Below are 25,548 nucleotides of genomic sequence, written 5' to 3'. Positions count from 1 at the left end.
TGGCTGTTTTAAATTCGGCACACACACACACACACACACACACACACTTGCCATCTGCCAACTCACAAGCATCCAAGGGCAGGTCTGCCTTGCCCCTGCCTGCCCAGAACGCAGGCTTCCAAAGCCGGCAGGATGACTGGACCTCAGCCTCAGGACTGAGCGTGGAGGTGGCTCGGGAAGGTCAGGACCAGGCTCCTAGTGTCCTCACCCAGACACTAAGCCTCGGATGCTGCTTTAGTCACCTCCCCCTGTACTGTCCACATCCATCTGGAAAACCAACCCTTGTCATGAGCAGCAGCAGCCCAGCTCCATCTCTGTCCTGCCTGGCCTCCCACAGTGACTGACTGCACTACCTCATGCCTGTTTGTGGGTGGTGGCAGATGCAACCCTATCGGGTGTTAGATTGACCACTAGAGACAAGGCCAAGGACACAGACCTAGAAGCTACGGAGTAAAGGGAAGGGAGGTGGAGCATTAGCAGGAGAGGCTGCCTGAGAGGCACAAGGCCACCTCGTGAGCAGGTGACCTCTGTATTCAAACCCTCTCCTCTTGCATTTATAGAAGGTGTTTGAGACCCCACTTAGGGCAGGAAAACAGGTGAGGCAATTGAGCAAATACTAAGGCCTGGCCTGGACCCAATGCCTTCGCAGTCAGACACAGAACAGCTCTCTCCAGAGGAGCTTGGATTATCCCAGACGTTGTTAAAAAAATAATAAATACACAAACAAACAAGCAAATAGAAGGCAGCACTTTGCTCTGCGCAAGAAGCACTTGTGTAGACAAGGACTTTGGGGCCCAGTGAAGGGAAATGAGTTCTCTGAAGTCACACCACAAGTTAGTGGTAGACTCAGGGGACAGGCGCAGAGTAAGGTGTGGACATAGGATGCTGTTGGGCACAGGATACTGATTGGCTGCTTAAACACAGAACAGAATCTGAACAAGCAAAACGGGAACCAGGGAAGGCCACATTCCTGCCAAACATTGTTTGTAAACAGAGAACTCTGCTGGCTTGAGGAGAGTATAGGAGGCTCCCAGGTTCCAGAAGATTCTTCCAGAGCTCAGCAATATCTGAAGACCAGCAAGGGGAAGGGCAGATGAAGAGATGAGCCATGGCACTTGGATGACACCCCACACTGGAAAATTCTCTCTGTCTCTGATGCCATGGAGGGAGAAGTTGTCCCTCTCCACTGCCCTTATCCCACCCAGCTGCACTGTTTGGGGAGGGTGCTGTCCTAGCCCTGCCAACTGCCCTGCCACTCTGGCTCTTGGGACAGGCTGAGTGGGGCTCTACAGTTGGTCTGAATCTACTTGCACTGATGACCAGTGTTCCATCTTGGGCAACGTACTTTCCCCTTTCTCAAATTTACAGTATTTGCCAGGAGGAAACCAAGTCTCAGAGATGCTCACTATTAATAGTTAACATTTTCGAGCTTTCCAGAGACTGTTCTGTGTACTTTGCATTTAATGAGCCTGTTGTGAATGGAGAATTTCAGGTGCAGGGCTCACACAGGACTCCAGGGGCATAAGGGTAGGGCAAGAACAACATCCTGGGAGCTGCATGGCAGAGCAGTACTGGAAAGGAGCTGGCAAAGGAGCTCCTGAAACCAGCCACCTCTTCCTCAACAGGAATAAGGAGGATGATTACTGGTGCTTTTGTTACAGCAGCTAACATTTGCTGAGTGCCTACCATGCAGTGGCCTCTGCTCCTAGCACTTGACAAGGGTTAACTCGTTTATTCCTCATGTGGATCCCAGGCACCAGTTGTGATCACTATGGTCATTTACATATGTGGATGCTGAGACACACAGGCTGTGACTTGCCAGAGGTCCAGCTTGGTCACAAAATATACTGATGCTGAAGCTAGGTGGCCCTTGCAGAGAAGACAGATCAGCGAATGTTGTAAAGAGGAAAAACAATACAGAAACGATGACCTTGGACAATTCACAAGGATTTCTAGGAGTCAAGTAAAGGTATATCTAGATCCTATTATGTGGCAGGCACTCAATAAATAGTAGCAATGATTTTTGGAGTCTAGCAGAAAGTTCAAGGTAGAAATAACCTGTCTTCTAGAGTTTGGAAGATCCCCCCCACCATCTATCTAACTGTGTAAAGCAATTGAAATTGGGTGCAGCCCACCATTCTGCCAGACTGGGGTCTTTGATCTTTCATTTGGGGCAGGAGACAGTGATGAATTCCTGCTTCCTTTCTCTGACTGCTAGGTTGACAAGGTCTGATAACAGCTAGATGAAGAGGTCGGGGTGGACCTGACAGGGAAGTAAGTTCCCAGAACTGGCCCTGGCCCCTGACCCCACTCAGAACCAACCTCCTCCCATGCAAGGGTCCATAAGCTTGCTTCAGAGTTGGTTTGTTCCTGGTCACTAAGCTGGAAAACTGCCCCTTTGGTCCCAGAGGCAACCTACACTCTCACAGTTTTGGAGGTGGGATGAATTTGTTAATTCCAAAACTGTTATTTTTTGTCAACCAAGAATTGTTTTTTATTTATTTATTTTCTTTTAAGCTTTTACCACTTTTTATTTAATTTGTTTAGTTCTTTGAATCTCTGTAAAGCAATGGGAGGTGGACTACAATAGTTAATTTATTGAGTCGCTACTCCATGATGGGTGCTGTTATCAGTGCTGGAAGCACAAAGGAAGCACAGGGTGCAGGCCTCTGTAGAGAATGTTGGGTGGAATGGGGGCCCAGGCCCTGTGACCACACCTCACCTGTGTAGGAGCAGGTGTCTGGGGGGGCAGGGAGTCCAGGCATGAACTCTGCAGCTGATCACCTAGGGCATCCCTTCCTGACCTCTGTGAGCCCCCACAGGCATGCCCGTTCCACTGCACCAGATTTGGGCACAAGGGTAAGAACTGTGAGTGAGGGGTTGGTTCATGGAGGGGTTGAGACCTGGGGACTCCATTTCCCATCTCCACATGGCGACTGCTGCTGATGCTGCTGTTACTATGGCTACAGCCACCGTTATTATTACACACTTCACTAATACTGTGGCTATTGCCCTGCTCCGGCCGCTGCAGCTATTGTTACTGCTCCAGTCTGTCTGGCTCCTGCTGCCGCCATGGCTGCTATTGCCGATGCTGCTGCCGCTACCTGTCACTACTCCTGGGTACTTCCTTCATCAGCCAGGCAGAGTCCCGGCTGCCTGAACTTGAATTTGGTCGTTTAATACGAAATTACAACTCTATGAAGGAGGTATTATTATTAGCTACTTTTAAAGATAAAGGACTGGGGGGTAATCCAAGATGGCGGACTAGAGGGTGACTGCATCTCCAGTCGCTCCAGAACCCATGATTCAAGAAGGGGAGGCATTGAGAGACTCAGACTAAAATAGAGCCACGGGTGAGTCTCCCCTACCGGGTGAAGCTCGGCCTGGGCGGCAGGCACGGATAGGGGTGGCTTATCAGAGCAGGGCAGGGCAGCTAGAGTCTTCCCCAGGTAGCCCTGCGCACTCCGGCGGTGGGCCCCTCCCACACGACCAGCTGCGCGGTGCAGACTCCCCCGTGAGAGCCTTTCCGCACAGAGCCAGTTCCAAGCCGTGGAACCAGTAGCAGGCTAGGGGCAGCTTTCTTCGGAAGCACTGCATTATCAAGTTCCTCCAAGACTTCAAGCTACTGAAGGCTGGGAGGTGATACACTGGAAATCTACAGGGACACTATAAGCCAATAGAGGAAATCTGCAATATCTCAGGGTCCCACTGACATCTGACCAATATGAGAAAACAAGGGAAGAAAATGTCCCAAACAAATCTAGATACTATATCAATAAAACCCAATGACAGCACAGCAGAAGAAATGTCAGAAAGGGAGTTCAGAATGTGCATAATTAAAACAATCAGGGAAGCAAACGAGGAGATGAAAGAGCAAATGAAGGCATTGAAGGAGGAGATGAAAGAGCAAATGCAGGCATTAAATGATTGCACCAATCAACAGTTAAAAAACCAAATATGGGAAGCAAGAGATCATTTCAATAAAGAGTTAGAGATACTGAAAAAAAAAACAAACAGAAATCCTTGAAATGAAGGAAACAATAAACCAAGTTAAAAACTCCATAGAAAGCATAACCAATAGGATAGAACACCTGGAAGACAGAACCTCAGACATTGAAGACAAAATATTTAATCTTGAAAACAAAGTTGGCCAAATAGAGAAGATGGTAAGAAATCATGAACAGAATCTACAAGAATTATGGAATATCATGAAAAGGCCAAATTTAAGAATTATTGGGATTGAGGAAGGCTTAGAGAAACAAACCAAAGGAATGAACAATCTATTCAATGAAATAATATCAGAAAATTTCCCAAATCTGAAGAATGAAATGGAAAACCAAGTACAAGAGGTTTATAGGACTCCAAATACACAAAATTACAACAGACCCACACCAAGGCACATTATTATGAAAATACCTAACATACAAAATAAAGAGAGAATTTTAAAGGCCATGAGACAAAAGAATCAAGTTACATTCAGGGGGAAACCAATAAGAATATCAGCAGATTTTTCAATCCAGACCCTAAAAGCTAAAAGGGCCTGGAACAACATTTACCAAGCCCTGAAAGAAAACGGATGCCAACCAAGAATCTTATACCCAGCAAAACTTACTTTCAGATTTGACGACGAAATAAGGTCCTTCCATGATAAACAAAAGCTAAAAGAATTTACAAAAAGAAAGCTGGCATTACAGAGCATTCTCAGCAAAATATTCCATGAGGAAGAGATGAAAAACAATGATGCAAATCAGCAACAGGAGGCGCTAGCCTAAAGGAATAGCCAAATAAAGGAGAAACCAAATCATGTCAAAAAAAAAAATGAGTCAAATGACTGGGAATACAAATCATATCACAATAATAACCCTGAATGTTAATGGCCTGAATTCATCAATCAAAAGACATAGATTGGCAGATTGGATTAAAAAGAAAAATCCAACAATATGCTGCCTGCAAGAGACTCACCTCATAGAAAGAGATACCCATAGACTAAAGATGAAAGGATGGGAAAAAACATACCATGCACACGGACACAGCAAAAAAACTGGAGTATCCATCCTCACTTCAGAATGTGGACTTCAAGTCAAAACTAGTCAGAAGGGATAAAGAAGGACATTACATGCTGCTTAAGGGAAGCATAAATCAGCAAGATATAACAATCATAAATATCTATGCCCCGAACATTGGCCCATCCACGTATGTCAAACAAATCCTTCTCAATTCCAGAAATCAAATAGACCACAACACAATAATTCTAGGCGATTTTAACACACCTCTCTCACCACTGGATAGATCTTCCAAACAAAAATTGAATAAAGAAACCATAGATCTCAATAACACAATCAACAATTTAGACTTAACCGACATATATAGAATATACCATCCAACAAAGAACAAATACACTTTCTTCTCAGCAGCACATGGATCCTTCTCTAAAATAGACCATATTTTATGCCACAAAGCTACTGTTAGCAAATACAAGAAGATAGAGATACTACCTTGTACTCTATCAGATCATAATGGATTGAAATTAGAAATAAATGACAGAATAAAAAACAGAAACTTCTCCAATACTTGGAGATTAAATAATACACTATTATTTGATGAATGGATAACAGAAGACATCAGGAGGGAAATAAAAAAATTCTTAGAAGTAAACGAGAACAAAGACACATCATATCAAAATCTCTGGGACACTATGAAAGCAGTACTTAGAGGAAGATTTATTTCATGGGGCGCATTCAACAAAAGAAGTAGAAATCAACAAATAAGCGACTTAACACTACAGCTCAAAGCCCTAGAAAAAGAAGAGCAGACCAATACCAAAAGTAGTGGAAGACAGGAAATAGTTAAAATCAGAGCCGAAATCAACAAAATTGAAACAAAAGAAGCAATCGGAAAAATTAACAAAATAAATAGTTGGTTCTTTGAAAAAATAAACAAAATTGATAAACCCTTAGCCACACTAACAAAGAGAAAGAGGGAGAAAACTCAAATTACTAAAATTCAGAATGAACAAGGAAATATCACAACAGACACGAGTGAAATACAAAACATAATTAGAAGCTATTTTGAAAATCTATACTCCAACAAAACAGAAAACCTCAAAGACATCAACAAGTTCCTAGAGACATATGAATTACCTAAACTGAACGAGGAGGACATACACAACTTAAATAAATCAATTTCAAGCAATGAAATAGAAGAGGTCATCAAAAGCCTACCAACAATGAAAAGTCCGGGACCAGATGGGTTCTCAGCCAAGTTCTACAAAACCTTTAAAGAAGAGCCCATTCCAATACTCCTCAAAGTATTCCATGAAATAGAAGAGGAGGAAACCCTCCCAAACTCGTTCTACGAAGCCAATATCACCCTGATACCTAAACCAGACAGAGACACATCGAGGAAAGAAAATTTCAGACCAATATCCTTAATGAACATCGATGCAAAAATTCTCAACAAAATTTTAGCAAATCGCATACAAATATATATTAAAAAGATAGTGCACCACGATCAAGTGGGTTTTATCCCAGGGATGCAAGGTTGGTTCAACATTCGGAAATCAATAAATGTCATTCACCATATCAATAGACTTAAAGTTAAGAATCACATGATTATTTCAATAGATGCAGAAAAAGCATTTGATAAAATACAGCATCCCTTCATGCTCAAAACACTAGAAAAAATTGGGGTAGAGGGAACATTCCTTAACATTATAAAGGCCATCTATGCTAAGCCCATGGCCAATATCATTCTAAATGGTGAAAAACTGAAAGCGTTCCCCCTAAAAACTGCAACAAGGCAGGGATGCCCTCTTTCACCACTTCTATTCAACATTGTCTTTGAGACTCTAGCCAGAGCAATTAGACAAACCAAAGAAATTAAGGGGATACGAATAGGAAAAGAAGAACTCAAACTATCCCTGTTCGCTGATGACATGATTATATATTTAGAGGAACCTGGAAATTCCACCAGAAAACTTTTAGAACTCATAAGTGAATTCAGTAAAGTAGCAGGTTACAAGATCAATGCTCATAAATCCAATGCATTTTTATACATAAGTGATGAATCTTCAGAAAGAGAAATTAGGAAAACTACCCCATTCACAATAGCATCAAAAAAAATAAAATACTTGGGAATCAATCTCACAAAAGAGGTGAAAGACCTCTACAATGAGAACTACAGAACACTAAAGAAAGAAATTAAAGAAAACCTTAGAAGATGGAAAGATCTCCCATGTTCTTGGATAGGAAGAATTAATATTGTCAAAATGGCCATACTACCTAAAGTGCTATACAGATTCAATGCAATTCCAATTAAAATCCCCATGATGTAACTTGCAGAAATAGAGCAAGCAATCATGAAATTCATCTGGAAGAATAAAAAACCCAGAATAGCTAAAGCAATCCTCAATAGAAAGAGCGAAGCAGGGGGTATTGCAATACCAGATCTTCAACTCTACTACAAAGCAATAGTAACAAAAACGGCATGGTATTGGTACCAAAATAGACAGGTACATCAATGGTACAGAATAGAGGACATGGACACAAACCCAAATAAATACAATTTTCTCATATTAGACAAAGGGTCCAAAAATATGCAATGGAGAAAAGATAGCCTCTTCAACAAATGGTGCTGACAAAACTGGAAAACCATATGCAACAGAATGAAATTAACCCCCTATCTCTCACCCTACACAAAACTCAACTCAAAATGGATCAAGGACTTCAGAATCAGACCAGAGACCCTGCATCTTATAGAAGAAAAAGTAGGTCCAAACCTTCAACTTGTTGGCTTAGGATCAGACTTCCTTAACAGGACTCCCATAGCACAAGCAACAATCAACAACTGGGATAGATTCAAACTAAAGAGCTTTCTCTCAGCAAAGGAAACTCTCAGTAATGTGATAAGAGAGCCTACAGAGTGGGAGAATATCTTTGTCACTCATACTTCAGATGGAGCGCTAATTTCCAGAATGTATAAAGAACTCAAAAAACTCTACACCAAAAATACAAATAATCCAATCAACAAATGGGCTAAGGAAATGAACAGACATTTAACAGAAGAAGATGTACAAGCAATCAACAGATATATGAAAAAATGTTCAACATCTCTAGTAATAAGAGAAATGCAAATCAAAACCACCCTAAAATTTTTCTCACCCCAATTAGAATGGCGATTATCAAGAACACAAGCAACAATAGGTGTTGGTGAGGATGTGGGGAAAAAGGTACATTCATACATTGCTGGTGGGGTTGCAAATTAGTGCAGCCACTCTGGAAAGCAGTATGGAGATTCCTCAGAAAGCTTGGAATGGAACCACCATTTGACCCAGCTATCCCACTCCTTGTCCTATACCCAAAGGACTTAAAATCAGCATATTACAGAGATACAGCCACATCAATGTTCATTGCTGCTCAATTCACCATAGCCAGATTGTGGAACCAACCTAGATGCCCTTCAGTTGATGAATGGATAAAGAAACTGTGGCATATATATACAAAGGAATATTACTCTGCAAGGAAGAATGATAAAATTATGGCATTTGCAGGCAAATGGATGAAATTGGAGAATATCATGCTAAGCGAGATAAGCCAATCTCAAAAAACTAAAGGACGAATGATCTCGCTGATAACATATATATGAGGACATATAATGGAGGGTGGGTGGGGTTAGCATTAGGGTTAGGGTTAGGTTTAGGGTTAGAGATAAAGAGGGTGGTAAGAATGGAGGAAAGAAGGACTGTATAGAGGGAAAAGAGGGGTGGGAGGGGAGGGGGGGAAAGGAAAAAAATAATGAATCAAACATCGTTGCCCTATGTAAACGTATGATTACACAAATGGTATGCCTTGACTCCATGTACAAATAGAGAAACAACATGTATCCCATTTGTATACAATAAAAAAAAAAAAAAGATAAAGGACTGGAGAGCAAACAAGTTAACTGACCTAACATGGCAAAGTCAGTAAGGAAAAGAGACGTAGAATTATGGGTCAGAGGCAACAGGCCTTGACATTTTAAGGAGAGCACCACATTTCCACAACTGGTGACTGTATCAAGGACCTCCTGCCTCCTGTGTCTGTGGACACACCCCTGCTTTTAGGGTTCAGGTTTCTTTGCCCATCTTGGTATCTTGCTTCAGGTTGTGCTTCCCTTGTGTGTGTGGATGGTACATATCTTTGTTGAACATTTTAATTCTCTTATTCTCCACAGTAGACGTTTTCCTCTTTAAAGAAGGGACGGTTTTCTCTTTTCTTAAGCACAGTGCTTATATATTATCATATTTTGGGTTTTATTTATTTAAAAAATGAATAGAAACCTTCATAGTTGTCTTACCTCTGGTGGCAGAACTACTCCAAATAAAAAATATTTCCTAAATTTCATTATGCAGAAGAGTCACGTGGGAGCTTGTTTAAATGTAGACCTCTAGGTTCCACTTAAAGATAGCCTGAGTCAATAGGTCTTGTCTATATCCAGGAATCTGCTTTTTTTTTTTTTTTTCTTTTGTACCAGGGATTGAACCCAGGACACTCCACCTCTGAACCACATCCCCAGCCCTATTTTTTGTATTTAATTTAGAGACAGGGCCTCACTGAGTTACTTAGTGCCTCACTTTTGCTGAGGCTGGTTTTGAACTCATGATCTTCCTGTCTCAGCCTCCCAAGCTGCTGGGATTAAGGACTCTGCATTTTTAACAATCACTCAGGAGGTTCTGATGCAGGTGGACCAAACTTGAGAAACACCACAATGCAGCTTTGCCTCTTGGCCATCACGTGTGCTCTTGATATCTGCCTACCACCTACAGCAGGTCACAGATTACATGGCAATGTAAAGAGGAGAAAGCCAGTCACCCTGCTGGATCAAGACCTCTCCTGAGTGAGCACCTAGTCCAGGGCCCTTCCCGTCCATCAGGCCCCCAGGGCCCATCCATGGATCCTGCTCACCGGTCAGTCTCATCCATCGGCAGTCCGTCCATCTCAAACCTGCAGGTGCAGCCATAGTCTTCAAAGTCCCGGGGACAGAGGTCAGCGACACACTTCATTCCATGCACGAATTGGAGCAGCAGAGGGAAGTTGGTGAAGACGGCCTGCAGCCAGGTGAAGCGGGGGCCCAGGCAGTCTGGGGAGGAGAGGTGCAGGCCTGGTGGGCACGGGCAGCCAGGCCTAGGAGGAGCCTGTTCCCTGGACTCCCCATGCCTTGGGCTGCTGGCACCTCACCAGCACAGTGAGCGCCCACTGTGACCTCCACTGTTCTGAACAGCTAAAGGGAAGCAGGTGGATAAGCCATGGTCCTCGCTGGTTGCCACCAAACAGCCATTCATTTCTTCTCCCGTCCTAATGAAATTGAAAAGTTCTAAGGGAAGCTAGTCTTCACCTTAGTCTCTGAGACTGTATGTCACTCTTGGCTGTCACAGTGACCCCATGCTTCTGTACCAGTGAGTGATCTAGGGATGAGCTTCTGACCCAGCTCTGGCCAAAAGCCCTTAAGAGGAAGCCTGCTAAAGTCTTCTTCTGGGACTCTTTCTCTCCTGAGAGAGTACGGACATGTAAGCAGATCTTGGATCTTCTTCACCTTTCTCCTGCTGAATGCAGGTGAGGATATATGGAATGTGACCACATTGCAACCAGGAGGCCCCAAACCTAAAGCTAATACCCAGCATGCTCGGGGAAGAGGCAGAGTAAGACAGAGCGAGCCTGCAGGGCCTCTGACACCCTCACTGAGCCAGTCTGTCAATTCTGGCACCTTCAGACCTCTGTTGTGAGATAATGAAATATCTTTATGATTCATTAGATTTGTGGTGAATGTGTTGAATGGATCTCACAAGCAGCACAGTAAAATTATACAAGTAATGCTATAAGGTGATAAGCCAGTGTAGGAAGGAAAGGTGTACTGACACAGTTTCTGAGGACCTAATATGTTCCAGACACAGCAGCAGGTGCTATTAGAAGTTAGATGGAGAGAGAGTGTAAGGTGTTAGACAGCATTTACTCTATGAGCCCATTAGCTTCATATTAATCCTCTGGGCGCATGCTGCTCTGCTATTGCCATTTCACACGTTAGGGACACTGACGATCAGAGCCATGCCCAATACCAACCAGGGATAATGACTTTCCCCTAAGTAGGCAGCAAAAAAATAGGTAGGAAGGTAGGACTGACTGTTTATGACTCTAAAACTCATCGCTGCCCTTCTTGTTCTCTGCCTTTCTGACTGTGGGGTCACAGGTGCTGAAGGAGAGGACTCGCACTACCTTATGTGTCACAGGGGGACGAAAGAGTACTTGTGAGGACCGGGTCCACCTGCCTGTTCTCCAGTTTCTTCCTACCTCACTCGGACTTCTTTCCCCATGTTTTGTTTCCAAAAGGCCTACCTAAAAAAATAAAATACTCTATGCTGACGGAGAGAGTCTCTCTGAAGTTGACATGTGCGTGTTTATGTAAATAAGCATTTTCATTCCAAAACTTATGGGGCACCAGCTGCTAGTCACACATGCACTTTGAAGTGCAGCGTCACTAACCCAGCATCACTAGCCCCACAGCGGTTGTCCACCACAGGATGATCTTACTTTTGGGTACTGTTAATAATCGATGGTGGGAACCATCGCGGCACCCAATAGTTTTATAATGGATATGAAACTGATCATTGTAATGCTTGATAGTCTTTAAAATTCTCAAGTGTGGCTGGCACGTCACTGCATTCCCTCAGGTTGCTTCCTTACCTGTAAAGAGGGACTATCATTCCCTTCCTGAAAGGTCTGTAGTCAGGACAAGGAAGTAAGGCACATGGTGTCTCAGTGACTCACCTGAACCAAAAGCCGTCACTACCCTCATCAGACCCAGGTGATACTGAAGCTGCTGGGGAGGCTGTGGAATCTCAGAGGCAGTCACCAAGGCCCAGGTCATTGCCAGAGATTTTCTAAACACATTTCATGTCTGACACTTGATGGAGAAAAGCAGCTTCAGATCTAACTTACCAAAAATTTCAGCCAAGCTTTCTGCATTTTTAAACATCCCATTGAAGAATGTGGTATCTAAGTGGAAGAAAGAGAAAACAGAGTCTTGGTTTCTTCCCCCTTCCCCCTCCCTGTCCAGGAAGGTCAAGCCTTTTCTCCTAAGAACAAACCTGACCTTGGGCTAACTTTCTAGTAATGGGTTACCATGGAAACCTGATAAAATGATAAAGATGAAATGTGAACAGGGTTACTAGGCAACCTCATTTGGCAAAAATGACCCTTAATGGTAAGGGGCATGAGAAGAGAAGTCATCGTCTCAGGGACAGTGCCAGGGGGATGGCTCTCTCACCTGGGCATGTCCCCACTGCACATCCTGGATATACCTGGGTGGTCACTAGAGTCACTGATCCCTGGGAGAATGAAGCTTCTAGGCCAGCACTGGTTCTGGGCTGTTCCGCGTGAGCACTACTCCTCCGCACCTAAACTGATACTCGGTCTGTTGGACCGCTGTGCAGATTGCCACAAGGCTCCTCCTGCTGAACAGGAATCGCCGCTGTAGTCCTGGCGTGCTGTGCTTCCCAGCCCTGACCCTGCAAAGTGTCAAGAGCGGCCCGAGTCTGTCCACTTGAAGACATTTGGAGGACTTTGAACTTCCTACACCAGTGCTGTCACTTGGAGAGACACTGCTGGTCGTTGGGTCTGAGTGGACTCAACGCTTTGTATGGGCTCATTCAACTCTCCCCTCTGAAGGGTGGGAGTGAGCTCTGGATCTGGGGCTCACATGGCCCGCTGGCTCACGGGGTTGATGCTCCAGCTCCGTTCTTACGAGGACCCACCTGAGAGGTCTTGAGGAGCCCTCACTGGGACGACTTTCCCTTCCTCAAAGACAAACGTGGACCCTCCTTTCTCATGAGCAAGCACTGCATATGCACCTGTCTTTCCCTGCCGGTGGGACCCTTGGGGCTCACAGCAGCTGAGACCGTCTCCGTGGGACCTTCCTTCTGCTTCCTTTGCTGCTCTCCCTTCCCAGCTGCCTTTGTCTTCTGATGAAACTGTTTGACTTTGTTTCAAACTAGAGACCACTGTCACCTCAGACGCCAGGGGAGATCACTGGGGAGATGCTCGTGACTCACTTTACAGCCCCAGTCACTGGCTCTGGGGTGTGTTCAGAAGGGACATTTTCTCCGCCAATATCCTAGCTGGTGTTCTACCTATCTCCTAAGAAAAGTTCAAAGAATACTTACTGAAATGTTTTGAGAGTCCTGGAGGCAACTCCTGGGGAAAGTGTGGGGTGTCCAGAGCATGGGTCCCTATGAATAAAGAAGAGAGGGAGCAGGGTTAGCACAAACTCTGTCCCACCCCTCACTGGGCTAAGGCTGGGAGGTGACAGCCCAGAAGAGAGCGAGGATGCCCCAAACTCAACTCCATACACACTTTCCTAGTACCTGCAATGAACCTGGTCTGCGTGGTGGGTGAGGAGGGCTGGAGTTGCCCTGGAGGTTGGCTTTAACAGTGGCATTCTGGTTGGAGGTGGAGAGATTTGGGGACTTATTTGAAACTCTCTTTGAATATGAAGCTTACAGCTTTGTTTAGATTGCTTGTCGGTTTTGAAGTTTATTGAGATAAAACAGGAAGAAGTAAAGACATGGAGGAGTCCTCAACCCCAAGGACTTTGCAATCGAGGACAAGGGTTTCCCCCAGACCAAGCATCAGAATCCCTGGGGATGCAGGCTCAGTAAACATTCTGACTCCGTGGTCTCACTCAGATCTGACCCTGCCAGTCTGGAGTGGGCCTCAGAAATAGGCATCTTTAGCAAATGCTTCTGCTAGTTTTGAAGCTGCTGATTTAGAACTTCACCTTGAACCATGTTGCTAAAGGTACAGTGATGGCAGGGTAGGGACCACACCAGTGCTCAAAATACTGCCACCACCCAGCCAGCTCAGCTCCTTGGTGGAGCACCGGGTGAAGCCTGGTCATGGGGACAAGCAGATAGGAGGTGGACTCCCCATTTAGCCCCAGACTCTTCCCTAAAGACTGAGGCTCACTTTCCCCCAGTGGTAGAAAGCACCTGAGTCACCTGAAACTATAGGAAGACATCAGTCTTTCTCCATCAAGCAGACAGTTCTGAAGCTCAGCCTATCAGCTTGGAAACCTTCTCTAACTGAAAGTCCAAGAGCCGGCCATCACGGAAGGACACCAGGCTCTGTCTGCCCGCAGATGATGCCTGACCTGGCCCTGCTTGGCTCAGAGCAGTTTCCTCAGCCTGGTGTTTTGGGTGGGAGATGTTTGACCGCAGGGGGACTGTCTGGTGCATTATAGATGCTGGGCAGCACGCCAGCCTCCCCTCTAGGTACCAGTAGAACTGCTCCGACCAGTGATGCTGGGTGAGGCTGTGTGTGTGTGCACCTGCATGTGTGTGTGCGCTTGTGTGCAAAAGCCCCACCAGGCAAGATTCAGCAGCTGAGAGACAAAACCCGAGCAGAGGTGGGATCTAATGGACAGGTCAGCAGCCGCCGTCTGGACCTCAACTCTTGCGAGCCCTTGACTGACATTTAGGAGCTGCCACTTTCACTGCCTTCTGATGAAAGTCATCCACTTGGAGTTTCCCCAAAGCCTTGCTGAGGAAGTCGCTGGTCCTCGCTCCCAGCCTGCTGCGTTCTGTGGTCTTGGGTGGCAGCAGCCTCTCCAGGTCCCCGACTTCTCACCCGTGACACAGGAGGAAGGGAGGGAGAGCTAGAGTTGCCTTGGCCCTTGCAAAGGACGAGGACCCTCGCCTGCCCATTCCTGTGGTGACACCTATTGATACTGAGAGAAGAGGTGCCAAGGTATGGAGTGTGGCCAATGGGGTCCAAGGGAAGCTTCCCCAAGTTGGTGGAGTGCATCTGAAGACGCTTCGAGCATCTGAAGACGCTTCGAGCAACAGAGACTTTTTTCAGTATGAAAGATGGGGCGCAAGTGAGTTCATGGTAGTGCAACTGAGTGCTGCATTCAGGGGCTGGTGGGGGCACCACGGCTCCTCTTGGCTCCAGCCTTTCTGAGCCGCTCTGTTCTCCCCAGGTGCGCTGGGCCTTTGCATGGGCTCTGACCTCTGTGGAAAGCTTTGGCCGAGGCTCAGCGCAGCAGACCCTGCCTCACCATGTAGGGCTTACTTAGAACAACACCCTGTGCAAGTCTTTCCTCACTCCTCTGACCTGGGGGACTCTGGGCTCTTTGCCTGTCCTCTGGCCTCCTGTCCCCTGCTTCTAGTGACCTCCACCTTTCATTCTCATTCCCAGGTCTCCTTACTTACCAGTCTCTGGCGTTGACTGTGGCAGGAGCCTCCTGGTTGGGTAGCTCACTTAGAAACTTAGTTTACATTCACTGAGTGGATTGAGGAGACTGAAGACCGGCTGGGGAGGCTGAGACAGGAGCGGAGAACCCAGTGCGCATGGGCTGACTGCACTTGTCCAGGACAGAGGAAGTGAGGGTCCAGGTTCAGACCCAAGGCTGCAAACCCAAACCTCTGCAGGGCCAGACAGACATTGCAGTACTGGGTTTCATCAGGAAATAGTGGGGACCATGGTGAAGGAGAGACCCAGGTCACAGCCAGAGGGAGAGCTGGGACTGAGCCCCAGGCCTCGGGGAAAGAGAACCACAGGTAGAGGGGAGGGCTTGTGGCCTCAGGTCAGAGCCAGCCTTTCCCTCCTCCCCGTGGGGAGGGAATTCTTCCTGCCTGAGAACTGTGGGCTTGGAGGCAGCAGTGCCGGGTAAAACCCCAACTCTCAGACCAGGACGGACGATCCTGACGTCAGCTCCACCTGAGCCCCAGTGGCCGAGCCCATGGGACTGCCCTGGCATGCTTTACACTTGGCGTAATTGCCTGGGGAATCATTTCATCAGCCAACAGCCCACAGCTGAGTGCCTGCTGCCCACTTACGCAGCAACTGCAAGATCTTGCTGCTCCTGGTTAATTACCTCACTCGGATTCCTTAGTGCACCTGGTAATTAAATTCCTCTTCTGGAGGGCGGGAGATGGACTTGTCACCCTGCATGTTAATAAGGCACGCTCTCCGCGACTCTGCTTGCTTGCAGGAGATCCACGCCCACACAATTTCATTAGCAACTCAGAGTCACCCAGGATTTTAAATTATTTGTCCCAGAGAACTGGATTGGTTCACTCCTAAAGTCCAGCCAAGGGTGGAGGCTGGGAGGAGGGAGGTCAAAGATGGAAGATCAAAGGAGGTGTGAGGATAAAATGCACCTCAATACAACTGGTGCCAGATCAGTGAAGTGTGTCACTGCCCGCGAGAGGGCGGTAGCTGCAGCCTGTCTGGGGCGGAGCTGGTGCAGGATCTTGCAGGCATTGCTGTCTAAGCTCCCCGGGGAATGCTAGGTGCAGGTTATCATTGCCATTTTGTAGACTACAAAATGAGACCCTGCGGAGCAGCACCAGTGTCCCTGACTCTGCATGGCTGGCTTTCCTCAGCCCTGCCCTGTGCCTCTGCAGTCACCCCTCCTGGGACCTCACGCCCTGCCACCCCGCAAGGCTCTGGCTTTCCAGACACCAGGTTCCTTCCTGGGGTCCTGCCTTTGCCTGTGCTGGGCCCCCGGCCTGATGCTCCCCTGGGTCACTCCCGGAGCTTTTTACCAACATCTTACGGCTCCATTCAAAGTTCCAGAAGCCCCGCCTGGTCCCTAACCTGGGCTGGGTTAGTGACACCCCGCCGTGCTAGCACGATGTCACAGACAGGCTTCTCTCACGTGCTTGTCCCTCCCATGTCCCAATGATCTACTCGAGTAGCTGCTTCCCCACTGCACTAGGGACCGAGTGGAGGGAGCAGGTGGGCACATATACGTGCACGTTCACGTCATGCGCAGCAGAGCGGGAGCGGGAGAGGAAGAGTTCTGTCCGCATCCTCAGGACAGTGAACGAACGCCCAGCAGCTGAACTACACGGAATGGCCAGTGAGTGACTCCTGGTGACCTGTAAGTGGAGGTGGAAGAAGCCGTCTCTAGGATGTGGGATGACCAGGCCGTAGGCAGGTGTGTGTGGGAGTTCGTAATGGGGAGTTCGACCCAGCTCAGCCAGGAGTGCTCCAGCCCGCCTTTCTGCCCTGCCCTTCCTGGGGGGTTCTGGGAGATGGGCACACAGAGGGCGTGGAGTGGGACCCACCCCCGGCTGGGTGGGTGGGGCTGCCGAGGAAGCTCCAGGCAGAGCTCTGGGATGCACGGGTATCTGGTCCAGGTGGCAGATCCAAGGGACCTGTCTCTTAATGCCAGCTGACCACCCTCCCACACTGCCTCCTGACCTTGGGAGTGGGCCAGCTCGGAGTGAGGACGGGGTGGGGGCAGCACCTGCCAGCTCTGTGGACAGAGCAAACACGGAGGCTGCCCCTTGTCCTGCTCTAGGGCTGAGCACCAGGGAGACCTGTCCTGACAGAGACCCTCCTGGCCGTCCACACACGCCCAGCATTGTCTGGACTCCATCACCACTGGGGCAGCGTGAGCAAGGGGTCACAGGGCCCCGTCCACAGAAGCTCACTGGCCAGGGCCCCACGGCTGTGCCAGGGAGTCCAAAGCAGCTCCTCGGTGGACTCTGCCTAGCTGTCCTTGCCAGGCTGTCCTGAGGCCTGACTGCAGCCTAGGGTGTGCCCAACTCCCGCCTGGCTCCGTCATGGCAGAACTGCCAGAGGGCCTCCCGCCTTTGACTCTTCTTCCGGCAGCTGCTTCCTGAAGCCATCCCACCCTCCATCTGGCGGTGGCATCTGTTTCCAGATCTGGGAAACTGACCTTTCCTCAGGGTGTCTGGGCCCAGACTTGGTGAGTGGGCAAGTGGGCAGTCCCTCGTGGCGATGGGCACACACTCACGGCTGCGGAACAGGGGCTGCAGGCACGGGAGGCCCCAGGCCCTACGCTGCCCTTCCCGCAACTGCCCTTCCTGCAACTGCCCTTCCCGCCAGGCGCTTGTGTTTGGGAGTAAAGCTTCTTGGGGTACCGAAAAAAGTTTGTCAAACAATGTATGACCTTTGTGTTAAGATACCATTATCATTTTTATTATTGTAATAGAGTGGTAAATCAATAAACGAGGAAAGAGAAAAAGAAAAAGCAAGAGCAGGGAGGAAAATGTTTAGGGGTCTCAATTTTGCAGAAATATTTTGAGAATTTAAAAGATGCACGTGAAAGGTGGGGGAGATATCGACGGAGGAGTTTTGATCAAAGGCAAAGGTAATACATCTGAAAGAGGAAAACATTAGTTACCAAAGAAAAGAAGCTAAAAAATAATTTATGAAAATGGACGTTAGTGGGTAAGATCTCATTTAAGAGAAAAAAGAGACTGAAAACTGTAGAATAGAATGGAAAACTGTAGAACACAGCATGACACATTTTTTTGTCACCCAAAACAAGCCAAGTCAAGATGGTAGTTGGAATTCAAGCAAGTTGGGTTGAGGGTTTGGTGAGCTGCTGACACCAACCCCAGTTGCCCCTGCAGCGGGGACCCAAATGGTGACAAAAGTCTCAATCAGGAAAGAACACAGGCCAGAAGGAAGTAGTCAGCCGTGGCCCAGCGACAGGTGGGTGATCTGCACGGCCGGGAGGGCAGGGCTGGGAGGGGTTGCAAGGATCTGGGCCCGCAGGGAAGGAAGACAGTCCCACGGCAAGTGGGTAATTTTCGACCTGCAAACTTCTGAGCTCTGTGCAAACCTCTGGTGCTGTCCACTAGCTTGGGTCACGGTCAGCGTTTGTGGGTTCACATGGCCTTACACCTCACTGCTGTGTGGAGGCGGCCCCCGGAAGTGGAGGGTGGCCCCGGGAAGTGTACAGCGTGTACCTGGGTACAGGACGGGAAGGAGGAAGCCCCTGACCGAGGAGTGAGGCTGACTACGTGGATCCCACCGGGGGAGGGAGAAGTGCCGGACCAGGTGTTTGTTTGCCCTCAGTTACACAAACGAGAAGGCGGGTAGGAGAGCCCCAGACTCCAGCCAGGACTCCACTCGGACCTGAAGTCACCACCCAGCTGCCAAGGAGCTGCTTAGGTGTCCTCAGGCTCTGCTGGTGTGAACTCACTCTGGGATGTGAGGAGGGACGTGTGGCCTCACACTGCACCTGCCTGGAAGGGGTAGGGGTGCTGCTGTGTGTCAGGAAGGCCCTGCTGCTCCAGGAAATCGGCCAAGCCAGGGACAGTGGGCTGTGACTGAAGGGCGTGGAGCGGTGCCCTTGGGGGAAGGGGCTTCTAAAGGGCCACTTTGCTCTCCGTCCACCCTGCCCTCCGCTCCATCTCCTGTCCCACTCCATGCAAGCTGCAGGTGCTCACGGGACGACCACTGAACTGAACCTCGGGCTCACGGCCACTGTTTGCTTTCTGCCCCTCATCAGTCCTCTTGGGGTCTCATGAAGACTCCTAAGCAGGCCAGATGAAGGTGGGCAACCCTCCCAGGGCTCGCAGTAAGTCACCGTGTGCTAACCAGAAACATGGTGTCGAACAGCGTCACTCACCAGCGCCAGGGACCATCAGCACAGTAAGGAGCAGCACAATCATAGCGGGAGAGCAGGGCGGGGCTCAGGCCTCCACTGGAACAGCCTCCTGGGAGAGAGGTCAGCAGAGTGTGATGAGGTCACCTTCAGAGACCCACGGGAGCTGTGTCCTCCTCCTGCCCCCAGGTGTGTGGCCAAAGGAGAAAGTCGCGCATGGTTTCTGTCCCAGCTCTGCCACCAACGAGCAGCGTGACAATGAGGAGCTCCCCTCCCCCCTGAGACTCGGTCTGTCCGTCTGCAAAGGGGAAACTCAGCCGTGGCCTCCTTGAGGACTCCGCTCTGGCCCCACTTGTTCCCTCACTTATTTCACGGTCATTTATTCCTGGCCGGCCAGGGGCCAGGCATCGAGGCCCACGGTCCAGGGACACCAGTGAGGAGTGAGAGCCCCTCTCACACCTGATGACCCACCAGCGTTCTGAAGAAGCCCTGGGCAGGCTGGCTTTGAACCTGCGTACCAGCGCCGCTCTCTCGTGAGCACGCGTGGCCACGGGGTGGCGCTGCTGGCCCGCGGACGTTTCCCTTCCCTCTCTCCAGGGTTTTGAGCATGTGGAATACCATGTTGCAGTCCTAGGGGTTCAACAGATGTGCCTCTCCTGGGGACACAGGGGTGAGGTGGGCAGAGCTACAGCTGCCTGTCCACAGACCACTGTTCACTTCTAAACCAACCATGTATGTAATAAGGATGAAAAAAAATAAAAAAGGAAGGATGTTGAAATTCTTTTAGGTTCTTGGGAATACCACTCCCTAAAGAATGTACGATGTTTGGACGATTTGTGCATATTCTGCTTTAGATCTTACCTTTCAGACAAAATATGAATGATAACCTGGCATGATCCATGCTACCCAGGGGCACTCACAGGGCTGCTAGATAGGGTTGCACATGTTGTACACTGCACAAAGGGGTAAACAGGTCCAAAACCAAGCAGTTCTTAACTTCCGAGTGTGACCCTCACAAGGCTGCATTAACCCCTAGGAAGGAGACTTTCTGCAGGGTGTTCTCAGAGGCACAGGCTGCCCCCTGCCCTGCTAGCCCTGCACACACAGCTAGGGCCACACTGGGTCATTCTGCCGGTGAGCAGGGCGTGGTGTTGGACCCTGTGGGCTGTAGGATCACTACTGTGAATGCCTCTGCAGGGGGCACAATAGCTGCTTGTGGATGACTCAGAAAGAGTGAGGTGTGAGCCTGGAGTCTCACTCGGAGCAGGCGCGCTGTGGCCAGCAGCTGCTGTGGGCGCAACACTGCTGTATGACCTTCAGCCGCACAGATTCCTAGGGCAGGTTGACTTTCGAGGTTCAGCCAGCTCTCTGGGGGTTCTGCAGAGAAGCAGTTGCAAATGATTCCTTCTCGGACCTGACACCAGACTGAAAACGCTGGGTGAGGCTCGAGAACTCTTCAGTGGACAGTGGAGTCCTGGGGACTCTGAGGGTGAGTGGCAGAGCAGCCCAGAGGAGCCCAGAGACCCTTTGGAAGTCATGCCCCGGTGACGGGGGCCGACATGATTTGGGGCAGTGAGTCACTACCTGGCACCTGCTGTGTGGGGACTTCTACTGTTCCTGTCATGCTGTGACAGACAGCTGGATGTCTGAGCTGAGCAGGGACCTCGGCATCGTCCCATCCAAACCCTCGTTTTACAGATGAGCTCATGGAGGCTCAGAGGCTGACCATGTATGGCAAAAATGTCCTGCTTCCCAGGTGTCCTGACTCCCCGCCCCACGGAGGCCGTCACAGGGCCTGAGTAAGCTACTCCACACCAGGCATGGGAGCGCATTAGGATCGGGAAGGACCGAGTCCAGCCCAGGTAACGGCTCAACAGACGGCAGCAGGATGCTAACAGCCTCGTGCCACAGCCTCGTGCCCTGTCTGGGGAGTAAGGGAGGGTTGGTGTAGTGCCAGGGGACTCTGCCCCTCTCCTCCTCAGGGCTGAGCTCACCCAGGTCATCCTGCAGCTCAGAGAAGATGGGGAGGGCGAGGTGCAGCTTTCCCCACCTTCTTATTCGAATGCAAATGAGCAGAGTGACCTTAATGTAGACACAACTCGGCTCCTCTGTTCCTGGAAGTAAGTTATAGGGAGGCTTAATGCGCTCAAGACTCAAGTCGAGGAAGATCAGAACGTTCTGGAGCTGGATGTGGGGGACCGCTGCACAGCAATGCGAATGCGCTTCCTGCTACTGCACTGTGCACTCAAGTCCCCAGAACGGTAAATTTCATATTTTTTAAAAAGTAACTTACAAGCGTCTGGTCCCTATTTTTGTTTACTGTGTCATTCCTTGTGCCAGGCACCCACCCAGCACGCTCCTCGACTCTTTCCATCACCTGCCTCCCTTTCTAGATGGGGAGCTGAGGGCCAGAACTTGTCCACTGGCCTTCACCAAAAGGCACAACTTGGGGGGACGCCCGGCCACTGCTGGGTCCAGGATTCAACCTGAGTGCTCCTGACTTGTGTTCTGCCCTGTGGACATTACTCTATGCTGCCAGGTCTCACCCTGGGGTTGGTGAGCCCTGCCGATGACAAGCCCTGGTGAGAACCAAGAAAGTGGAGTCCTGGGGCCAGCTAGGAGGTGGCTGTGTGTGGCCAGCCCTGGGCGGAGTGAGGGCACCACGTCTCAGAACACGCACACTAGGGAAGGGATGGGAGCCTGCAGGCACAGGGCTGGGTCCCCCTGGAAGAAGCTGGGTCCAAAGTGCCCCTGGGGGCTGTGCTAACGGAGAGGGCTCTGCTGCCTCGCCTTGGTGGCATGCCGTGTGTGGGGTCCAGGCTCACCAGGCCCGCTCCTGCGGCCTGCCCCACGGCCGTCTAGGCCGTCTAGATCCAGGCCTCGCTGGCTGGGCAGACCTGGGTGGGCTGCGGGCATTCGGCTCTGCCCTTTGCTTGTCCGGCTCCGAGCCAGGGCAGAAGCTGCCTGGAAATCACTTTCCTGGGCAGCGACATGCAGTGTGGTGGGTTCTCATCCGGGCATCGTGAGGCCTGGGGGCCGGGTGGGTGGAGGCAGAGCATCGGCTGGCTTGCACTTGGTGAGGATGGCCCGCCCGTGAGGATGGCCACAGTTCTGCACCAGGGCCCGGGAGTCCATGCAGGTGGACTGCTGTGGTGCCGTGGAGGTTGTCCCCGGGGGGACACCAGGCCTTGCGTCTGCTCACACAAGGACTCAGGGCAGCTTTGGGTGTCCAGTTACAACCAGCGGTGGCGTTGAGGCCGCAGCCCTTGCCGCCCGCTCCCCTCCTCCCCCTCCCCCTCCACCCTCCTTCCTCACTGCTCTTCCTCCTCCATCCTCCCTCTTCCTTCACCCATTATCCTTCCGTTTCTCCCTCCCAGTCTCTCCTCCCTCCTCCTGCCTCACTCACACCATCAGGGAGGTAGGTGCCTACCGTGCTGGGCCCTCTCTAAGGCAGTTGGACGGGCGATGCTTGGCTGAGAGCCGATGGAGTGGAGCGCTTTATACCCCAGGAGGACCGGCTGGGCCCCCTCCCCTGCTCATGCCTTTCATGAGCCTCGGCAGGTGGGCTGCCTCCGAGGGGGGCATCTCATACTATGGCTTGGCACAGGTGAAGGCCCCGCCGGAGCCTCCGAGGAGACCAGGGCTCTAATTAGAGAACAATAGCCGCCCTGTTCCCTGCACCCGCCTCACCTCAAAGGTTGAGAGGCTCGGGGATTATGTCTTGGGCCATCAGGGGAACCTGGGATGAAAGACGATGAAAGCCACTCGGGCTTTTCCGCAAGGAAAGAGCTGCCTTTGTCTGGTCTCCTCGCTTCGTCAGCAAGAGGCTCCGTGGCCATGCTTCCTGCCCTGGCTCTGGGGACCTGATGCCTCTTTCCTTTGGGGGTTTTCTGCACAAGCCGAGGGCAGAGTGAAATGGGCTTTGTAATCAGACACTGCTGGACCCGGCCCTGCTCCTGAGTGGCAGCGTGACCTTGAGCTTGCCACCGCTCAGTGGCGGCTTCCCACTCAGTACATGGAGCTGATCCCACCAGAACAGTGAGGAGGGACCACACAGGTGCAGTGCGTGGTCGGGTCCTGGAGTCCTGACTCCTTCCCCTCCACTCCAGCCCCTTGCTGAGTATTTGATTTCCTGATTTTAGCAAGGAGGACAAGCACTGTCGCGGGGCCAGAGGCACCACAGCGCTCCGTGGGCCCTTGGCTTGTGGCCCCTACAGCAGCCCCGGCTCTGCTGCTCTTGTCCCTGGAGGAACCGGGCGCTGGCTCCTTTCTACAGACAGGAAATGTGACGTCATCAAGCCCGAGGCCTTCGTCCACCCTCAGGTGGGATGCATCATCCTTGGGGACAGCTCAGCCTGGCCAGGACCTTGTGAGCGACTCATCCTGCCCTAACGCCTGTAGAAGCAGGACTCACGCAGAAGATGAAGCCAGGGCTCAGCTGCGCTTTGACCAAACACCACAGAGTAGTGTGTGCAGGGAAGATCCTGCTTATAGGTCATTACTGGTGCTCAGCATCTCAGGTGCATTGAGGAATGACCTGCGGCGGCCCCAGTCCTTCCTCACCGGCACTGAGGAGTCACCACCTCTGAAACTACTAAGTCAATGGGGACACGAGGCTCAGTGTAGCCAAACCCAAGTTTTTACACCAAGAGCACAGCCACGGCCCTTTGTGATGGCATTCGCGGCCTGCTTGGGCGTGCTGTCCTAGACAAACCTGTAACAGGTATCTGAGCACTGGACACCCGGGCAGGATCATTCCTTTCTGTGGGAGCTGTCCTGTGCCTTGCGGCCTCACAGGTCACCACCCACCAGATGCTAGTAGCCCTCTCCTCCCCACCTCCACCGAGGGTGACAACCCTCATGTCACTAGACATTGCCAAACACTCCTGGGGTTGGAGGCAAGTCACCCGATTGACAGTCACTGGTCGCCAGCATCCCTGCAACCATGATTTCACATTCTGCGTTGATGGCATAGGACAAGCTTAAAAATTTCACAAGAACCCAGGCGTGAGGGAAAAAGCACTGTTCTAAATGAGAGTTTAAGGTTACAGATTTCATCATGAAGGCGACTGAATTCCTCACTCACAGGGACCAAACCCAAACACAAGCTTACCTGTGCAGACGCAGGGTCACACGCTGAACCACAGGCAGAGCCACAGCGGCGGCCCAGAGACACACAGTTCCCCCTCCCACCCCTCCTCCTCTTCCTGCCCTTCCTCTCTCCTCCCCTCTCTCTTTCCCTTGCCAACTCAGCATGTCTTTGGGCATGAATGAAGCAGACAGAAATGTGAGCCCGTCCACAGCCAGGGGAGCAGGGTGCTGGAACTGCATGTGCGGTTAGTTCACGGTCCCCCATCGGCAGGAGCATGTGCTGTCCATCTCTTTAGTCTCACAGTCACGCCCTGGTGGCTGCTTCGGCACAGACTGGATCTGTGGTTCAGTCTCACCCTGAGACCTCCTCATCACCTGTCCGTTACCCAGTTCAGGATGAATTCAGCTCTGGAGGGCTCAAGCCACCCTTAATCTCCAGACCGGTGGACTGCCCCACCCGCCAGTTCACTCTTGGGTCCTGTTTCCTCCTGCATTGCTGCCGATGAGGCTGAAGGTGTGGCTGTAGAAAATGGTCCTCTGAGCCTGTGTCCTTCATGCTAGGTCGGATTCCTGCACAGACCTTGGACTACTCCGTAGTCAGGCTTTTTAAAGGTTACGGTCATGCTTAATCATTTCCAAAGAGTGGGGCAGACAAGTCCACACCTGCTCCCCCGACTAGTGGAAAACTCAGTCCATCCTTCACCTCCCTGGTGATAAGTAACTCTGTGGGGATCTTTGGGGTTCTGACTGAAAAAGGTCTGTAACTTCAGCTTCATCCATCAGAAAGGGTCGAATTAAAGTAACTCACTCTTAATACAAGGGACTGTTACCTTGATTCTTACCCAGTTAGGAGTTCCTTTGTCCCTTCAAAATTTGTCATGTCCAACATCATCTTTACAAACTAGGTGGTCCTTTTCATGCCCCAAGGGTCAAGTGTTCTGGAGATTAAAAAGGCGACTTTCCTTGTGATGGACAGGGAAATTTCTGACTGCTTCTCTCCCCACAGTTAAAGTTCTACACACTAAGTACCTTTGTCCACAGGCTGCCAGGGCACCCAAG

General features: G+C 50.2%; 1 protein-coding gene across 1 annotated transcript in view; it reads right to left on the bottom strand.

Moving 5' to 3' along the window:
- Positions 1-19,465, bottom strand: part of Oc90 (otoconin 90) — a 32,561-nt gene extending 13,096 nt beyond the window's left edge. The window contains exons 1-4 of the mRNA XM_047520947.1: positions 19,423-19,465; positions 13,193-13,258; positions 11,970-12,026; positions 9,942-10,116 (exon numbers count right to left, since the gene is read on the bottom strand). Coding sequence (XP_047376903.1) covers positions 9,942-10,116; positions 11,970-12,026; positions 13,193-13,258; positions 19,423-19,465 — 341 coding nt within the window. The remainder of the gene's footprint in view (positions 1-9,941; positions 10,117-11,969; positions 12,027-13,192; positions 13,259-19,422) is intronic.
- Between the last annotated feature and the right edge of the window lie 6,083 nt (positions 19,466-25,548).

This window comes from Sciurus carolinensis, chromosome 1 (assembly GCF_902686445.1).
Source record: "Sciurus carolinensis chromosome 1, mSciCar1.2, whole genome shotgun sequence".
Lineage (NCBI taxonomy): Eukaryota > Metazoa > Chordata > Mammalia > Rodentia > Sciuridae > Sciurus > Sciurus carolinensis.
Note: the sequence above shows the minus strand (reverse complement) of the source record. Positions and strands in the feature narration are given on the sequence as shown.